The 8,042-nt window shown below is 31.7% G+C and overlaps 1 protein-coding gene across 6 annotated transcripts in view; it reads right to left on the bottom strand.

Annotated features, from left to right (window-relative positions):
* Positions 1-7,276, bottom strand: part of LOC127860625 (uncharacterized) — a 21,411-nt gene extending 14,135 nt beyond the window's left edge. For 2 of the 6 annotated variants that reach the window (XM_052398838.1, XM_052398874.1), the window contains exons 1-3: positions 7,130-7,276; positions 6,133-6,310; positions 4,746-4,911 (exon numbers count right to left, since the gene is read on the bottom strand). In XM_052398838.1, the coding sequence (XP_052254798.1) occupies positions 4,746-4,760 (15 nt within the window). In that variant the 5' untranslated portion in view covers positions 4,761-4,911; positions 6,133-6,310; positions 7,130-7,276. The remainder of the gene's footprint in view (positions 1-4,745; positions 4,912-6,132; positions 6,311-7,129) is intronic. The other 4 variants (XM_052398863.1, XM_052398857.1, XM_052398848.1 and 1 more) reach the window with 3 other exon arrangements.
* Positions 7,277-8,042: the final 766 nt, after the last annotated feature.

Here is an 8,042-nt window from a genome sequence, read left to right as displayed (position 1 = left end):
TAATGGGATCTCATTATATATATCACATGTTTATGAATATCACATTTGATGTTGCATCCCAGATGTGTCAGTCATACTTTAATGCAACTACTTTAAAGATATTACATATTATTTAAAATATAAAATGATTTCAGATCAATATGCAGTTAAGTAAAACATTGTCATTTTATAATTAAAATTAGAATAAAACAGGTACAATAATTAAAGCCAAGTTAAAATGACTGTGATAAAAACAACTGGCCATTAAGTGGGTTTCGATGGCTTGCTTAAACGAGTAGGTTTTCAATATCCCTAAGTGATTGTATGAGACTATTCCACAGAACAATACCATTGTAAGCAAAAGATTTCTTACCAAAACTTCCAACTTTTGGTAAAGAAAATCTCCCAGTGTCACACAAACTATAACAACGATCAAGTGAACCAGTCACAGGGAGTGCAGACACTCTAGATATGGTACAACGGTCATGGGCCAAATTCAGGGGTACAAAATCTCCTTAAGATATTCAGGGCATGTGTCTGTCTTTATCTTATGCACATGACATATTGTTAATTGATCTACTCTCTTTGAAACAGGTAACCAGTTCAGTGACTTAAATTGTTCATTACCTACATGAGACCTGCTATGCATATATAAGACAAATCTGATCAATTTATTTTGGAAAGTCTGAAGCCTAGTTATACAATAATGAGACAAACTAGGGTTCCAAAAAGAACAAACTTAATCAAAATGACATTTTATAAGGGACATGACAAAAGTTTTCCTAGTGTGAAGGTAAAAATATTTACTCTTTATATGTAAGTAGTTAAACCGGGCATTTGACTTTGTAACCACAGACCTTGCAATATTATTGCATAAAAGATTTTGATCTAGAACTGCACCAAGATACGTAACTGAACTTGTGGCTTGCTTATGTGTTCCATTACATGAACTTTTTAAAGTACTGTGTGACCTTAACTTAGGCTTTGAACCAAAGAGTCTGGATTCTGTCTTACCAATATCAACATAAATCGATAAAATATCCTGCATTATTTCCTTAAGATTGATTATTTCATGAATTTCGGACGCATCGCTGTCATAAAACTCTTCGCATAAATTGAACCACACATCTTTCACGGTCACATCAAACATGTCAGCGAGTTAAGTATAAGATGTTATGTCATTCATTTTTCTCATGACGGTGCTTTTCGTCTAAGTTTTAGCATGGACATTTTGCGAAAAAACATAAGATTTCCAAAATGAAACGTATTTCAGAAATGTCGATTTATACACAAGAATGTCATTTCCAATATTGACTTACTTGTGTTTCCAAGTGTGTGCTTCTTTTACCCAGAACTTCGACCTCAGTTTTGCTAAATTTTTTAATTAAGTAGCAACAACTGCATACAAGCACGGACTCTAGATTACACGGATATGAAACGGGACCGTTACGCCAAATATCTTGTTGTGTCTAAGTCACGTGACCGTGTCGTATCTGTCGATCTTTTATCGAAGCGCCGATGTTATACATTTGATGTACCCACTCACGTATTTTGTTAAATTATAGTTTCATTTCTAGGCCGATTTTGACAAATTATATATCATTAGAAAGCTTACGTAATGTAGTTTTCAGATATAGAAATATATATTAAGTTTTTCTTCTGATTTTGGCAGCTCGGCGAGTTATAACTTTAACTTTTGCAAATATCATACCGTTTTGGAGTTTTAGAATCTAGATTTACGGTTGACATGTTCGTACTTTATACCGATTTGTAGCGTTTATATTTGGAGTTCAGTTTTAAAAATAACATCTTGCTTAGGAGAATAGAATTCTGTATATGATAGAAAAAAAATTGGTTTAAAAATGAAAGCAAGTAAGGAATGAAGGCGGAAATAAGTAGCGCGCGGTCCTAACGAACCGAACTGATGGCGATTATGCTTTTGTTTAGATACCGGCCATTGAATTTCCTTTGCCACGATTATTATATTTTTTTATGGAATATATTGAAATATTTTGTTCTAGAGACATATCCATAAAGCTAAGTATTAATGAAGCTTAATAAATTTACGATTTCAGCTCTATAACACAGAAAGGGTGTTAATTTTATGATGAAACAGCGTATACAAATGTATAACGGACCCTCTTGATATTTTTCGGCTTTGCATACTTCAAATATGATGGGTGTCAAAACATTCATCGTTTGTTGTTTATTATCAAAAAGGTAATTATGTAAAATTATATGAAAGGTTATTAACCATAAATTATCAATTAATTAAAATTATTTAAAGATTCTTGAAAATCACGGTCAACTCTCTATGCATGTATATTGAAATATCTTTATAAGTTAACAGAGTTATAAATATATAGAATTCTAAATTAAAACTCTGTATTATTTGTATTTTTCGGAAAGATTATTTAACCCCGTTGTGGTCAAATGAGAATGCTGTTTTTAATTATGTTGTTCCGTACACTACCATACACTCTTTATAGGACTACGAAATGACGGAGTTTTTTTACCGGTACCCGCTAAATACGTTAAATGTTAAGTATTAGATTGTTTAAATGTTTAAAATGTACATGTATAGGTATTAAGCACTTATAATTATTGTGATTTAGCTGGCTGACATCTATACAGTATTTAGTTTATGGCAATCTGTATGGGCAAATGACTATAAATGTTTTCAATACGCTACATATCTTATAAACGCAAAATTGAGTATTTGGCGTTACATTACTCCAAGAAATGACCACTAATACCACGAGAAGACATGGGGGTATCATAAAAAGTGTAATCTGACCAGACATTGCCACCTGTGGTTAGGGACCAATATACAAGTATAGGTCCCTGCTGTGGCGTATGGCACCATAGTGTTATTTAGTATTGGTCGGCACAGTTTCTGATCATAACGAGATAATTGGTTTGTGCTGAACACAGGGGCAATAAAACCACAGATCTATCAATAAACAAGATTATTGAGATATCTTTTTTTTGAACACCGCGATAAAAATGCTCAAACCATGGACTCTAGATTACACGGATAAGAAACATGGCAACATTCTCAGAATCATCACTGCTATATGTGTAATCACCTAACAATTCGTCTAAAAATAATTTATATATTTGAGTTGAAGACGATGTACTGTTGTTTAAGTCTGAATAAACTATATGTCTGCCTGTCTAAATCCAAGCCGTCATCGTCCCGGTGAAAAAAAATCTGATTTTCAATAGTTGGACATGATGCCCTGATGTCAAAATACGAAATGACCCGCGTAACACGGACCGTGATTTTCAAGAATCTTTAATAAATTGATAATTTAAGGTAAATGACATTTCAAATAATTATAGATAATTACCTTGTTGATAATAAACAGCAAACGATGAATGTTTTTGACACCCATTTTATTTCAAGTATGCATGCAAAGCCGAATAATATCGAGAGGGTCCGCTATATACGCTGTTTCATCATAAATTTTACACCCTTTCTGTGTTATAAACAAGAGCTGAAATCGTTAATTTATTAAGATTCATTTATAATAAGCTTTATTGATATGTTTCGTGAACAAAATACTACAATATATTCCATAAAAAATATAATAAGATGGCAAAAGAAATTCAATGGCCGGTTTCTAAACAAAAGCATAATCGCCAAGACCGCAGCATCAGTTCAGTGCGTTAGGAACGCGCGCTACATTTTCCCGCCTTCATTCCTTAATTACTTTCGTTTTTAAACAAATTTGTTTTCTATCGTATACAGAATTCTATTCTCCTAAGCAAGATGTAATTTTTAAAACTGAACTCCAAATATAAACGCTACAAATTGGTATTAAGTACGAACATGTCAACCGTAAATCTAGATTCTAAAACTCCAAAACGGTATGATATTTGCAAAAGTTAAAGTTATAACTCGCCGGGCTGTCGAAATCAGAAGAAAAACTTAATATATATTGATATATCTGTTTACTACGTAACGTAAGCTTTCTAATGATATATAATTTGTCAAAATCGGCCTAGAAATGAAACTATAATTTAACAAAAGACGTGAGTGGGTACATCAAAATGTATAACCTCGGCGCTTCGCTGTACGCTAATCGTAAAAGATCGATAGCCATAACACGTTAAAACGCGCGGTGGTAAAACATAAAATGTGTATTTCTTGTGTTTAACTCGCTATAAATCCATTAATAACAACGGGAATATACTAAAAGTTATATTTTTTGAAAGAGGAATTAATAAGCAACAAGAACGTATAAACCAATAAAATCGGATGAATAATTTTTGCATAAGATTGAATTTACTACAGTAAGGGTCAAATACTCGATTCATCTCCTGTCAATATACACTCCGTGATACAAGTTATATTATTGTTAACCCGTAAGAAACCTTTAATTGACATAAATGCGGATATAAACTAGCAGTGATCGTATCCTTGCAGATAATTTACTTCTCTAATCAGTAGTATTGCATGTTCATTAAAAAAATAAGTATATTGGGTGTATTTTACCTGTGTTTATTATATTATCTTATTACCGTTAATTAAAAATTAGATGTCAGGTCATTAGTTTTTTCAATGACGGTATTCCGTGGTTTTAGCAAATTGCTCATGCCGAGTGTCGAACCTATAATTTGAAAATTCTATGGAAAAAACAACAACATAAAAGTCATGCGAATTGTACAAATTTCGCATTTGTAAATAATAACCGTAAAATTCATTACCATAATCGTCTTATTTTTTTCAATACTTATCATGGCGAAAGAATATAAATTACCTTAGATTTAGACATATATAGCTGGCAGAAAAATATGCACCTCCTCCTCCTCACATGCTCATGATCATTTGCAGGTTATGACCATTATACAGTTGACGCAAATGATTTTCACTTATTTACCTTTAATCATTAATTTTGTAGACACGATTCCTCCATAATTCTTGTTCTGAAATTTGAATTTATATTGCAATTACAGTTCTAATTTATATATGTACGGTTAACGGACAATATAACATTTATTATAATATGTCATGCTGATCCCGCATTATTCCGGATATTCTATATATTATATAAAATTTCACCACATAACGCTGGAAACAGTTTATAGACTTATTATGAAATTTTATCTTTATAAATATATTTGCTTTTGGTAGTAACTAAAAACAGCGACATTTATTCTAAATTTAAGATTACACGGAAATGATAATACTGTTATAAAACACGTATGCTATATCAAATGATACAAATGTTCACGATTAATCAAATTTCTTTCCACGATATTATTTATAAGCCGGAAGTATTCAGAATATTGCGCTTAAATAATTTAAATCGCGTAATATTTTATACTGAATTGGCGTATATTCTGTTGAGTAATCTTTATGTGTAGTATTTTAAGTGTCAATACAAATTCGACAGCGTAATCACGATCTTGGCCTTTCCAAATGCGCATTTCATAGTATATATGAAGGTTTGTTTCGATTTCTAAATATAATTTTAACTATCGAACGACAATATGTTTAAACAAAGAGAGACAAATAGGCTGCCTTAAACTACTTCTTTGTTGAATACATAGTGGCAGTTTACAATATGGATAGACAAATGGCTTATTTCATACTACATGTGTAATGTTTTTATGATTATGTTGAATGTATCGCGCGACCATGAAGTCGTTATTGAGATATAAAAAAACAACACTATATTTTGAGAACAAGAGGTGGTTATAATATTTATAAGTTCTTGAACTTTGACATAACGAAATATCATATTTGATAGCATACCTTATGATAACCAAACTGCACACGTTACATTTATCGGGACTGCTATGTTATCAATTAAATAACGTTAGATAATGTCATTTATAAAGCAATACCCAAAACACGCAAAAAAACGCGTCTTAATATTAATTGTCTGCTTAAGTTAATCAGTAAACGTAAATAATCTTATTGACTAATTTATGCGTAGGGTCTTCCACTGAAGGTCCCTTATAACAAATTAATATCGATAATTATTTAAGCATGTAAGCTATAACACGTTTAAATTCCTTAATTTTGTTTAAGTTCGTGGATACTGAAATTGGTGTAAGTTTGGATTATATTTAATCAAATGTTTCGGTGCATAAACCGTAAAAAGAACGATCTGGTCGCTATCCAGATTTTGGTTGGCTTACTAAAAAGATCGGAAAACTTTAAGTCCGAGGCGCCTATGGTCAGATTCCTGATGCAATCACATGACTCGTGTAGGATTGTCTTTGAATTATTTTACGGCAAAATTGCCCCGTACTGTGCGCACTCGCTTCTGCCAAACCGGCTGAACAAGGAAAACTGTAAATAGGATAATAGACGGCCCTGAAATGAAATACGTATGAAAACATGATAACAAACACAGATTGTGAATTGTCCCCGTCATGCATAAATTGTCACAAGTAGTTGTAAGAAACCTATGTTTTAATCAAACACGACTGCATTATATTGCCCGTAAGGTTGCGAATTTCTAAATCGTTTAAAGTATACCTATATAAAATAACTTTCTGTCGCTCAAGTGTGTTTAACTGGTGTCACCGTAAGAAATTTGATTAAGTAGAGATTAAGTATAGTAGCAAAGATCGGGTGCCCGATTTAGTAAGATAAAAAGCTAAATAAACCTGATACGTCACCGATGACGAGATATACAACTAATATTAATCTTGGTTATATTGATAATGGAACATTATATATCAGTTCAAATGAAATTGAAAATGAACAAGGCTGGTAAAAACTGTGTACAAAATGCACGTGATTGAATATTTTTTAACAATTTAAAAAAGTACAGACATAATTTACATACACATAAACATGATTGAAGCGGACGTCACTGCCTCCGGACGGTAAGTGTCAATATTGCTCGTGTAAACCAATAGCATATCAATCCTTACACTTAACTATGCAAAAATTATTTAAAAGGACGAGTATACATATACATTCACAGCATTAAAAAAACTCAACAGACACACACGCACAAACGTGATTAATGTTGGTCATTTGGCAATAGAACGGTACATAAAAAAACATATTCATGTCTGAAACCGGTTAAAAAGCATATCAAATCTAACATACCACAGACGTGAAAATAAAAGTTAAAAATCAACAACTTTACAAGAGAATAAAACAATAAGTATAAAATTGTACCTTTACAAATTTAAGAAGGTTTCTTTTATTGTATCCATTTAAGAAAATCAAAAGGCGCAAATCATATGCTTATGCACGTTTGTTCCGATTTCAATGAAAACCTACCGTATCTTAATCATAGTAAACGCACTGATAAAGAACATTTAGTTATAGGTTTGAAGTTTAGTTAAGGCAATTTTATCTTACGCAAATCTTTAAACTTTTTCATTTTAGCGAAAACAAACCATAGATAGGTATCGCGTACATGATTAATAGGAGGTTAACATATTTAAAAGCGGTTTATTTGATGGTCCCTGACAGGCTAAATTTTGTGAGATCTTAATTTAATTAATAAGTTAATAAGTTATTCAAAAAATATGCATGAACAAATGGGTTGCATAATGTATACTTGTGTGATACCAAACAGTCCATACATCAAATAATGAAACTCAAGATATTCTTTCAGAAGATAATTATGTTTATGTTATCCAATACTTTTAGAACAGAACAAATATAATAAACATAAAATGGTAATCACCGTTTTTGAACAGCCAATGCAATGGGTGTTTAAACTGATTTGAAGACTAACCGAACCTCTCATTAATTAACTGTACCTATGCGGACACAAAATGAAAACATGAATACCGAAACGTGACGCTTAAATCGATTTCTGAAAACATTATTGTATTAAACAAGTGTCGTAAGTATCCCATTCTTAAAGAATGATAAGGGAATAGGTTTTTAATATATTTGAATAAACAAAAAGTATATGGTATAACTACACAATATATCAATCAATCAAGTAAGCGATGATTCAACATTTAAGTGACAAACAATCTAGTTGTATAAAATTTCGTAAATACAAACTTAGTAGTAGATTGTTAAAATAGTGCGTCTGAAGAGACAAGTCATTAAACCCGTTGGGGACATATGG

This window comes from Dreissena polymorpha, chromosome 1, assembly GCF_020536995.1.
Source record: "Dreissena polymorpha isolate Duluth1 chromosome 1, UMN_Dpol_1.0, whole genome shotgun sequence".
Taxonomy (NCBI): Eukaryota; Metazoa; Mollusca; class Bivalvia; order Myida; family Dreissenidae; genus Dreissena; species Dreissena polymorpha.
The sequence above is the reverse complement of the archived record's forward strand: the minus strand, read 5'-3'. Positions and strand labels throughout refer to the sequence as shown.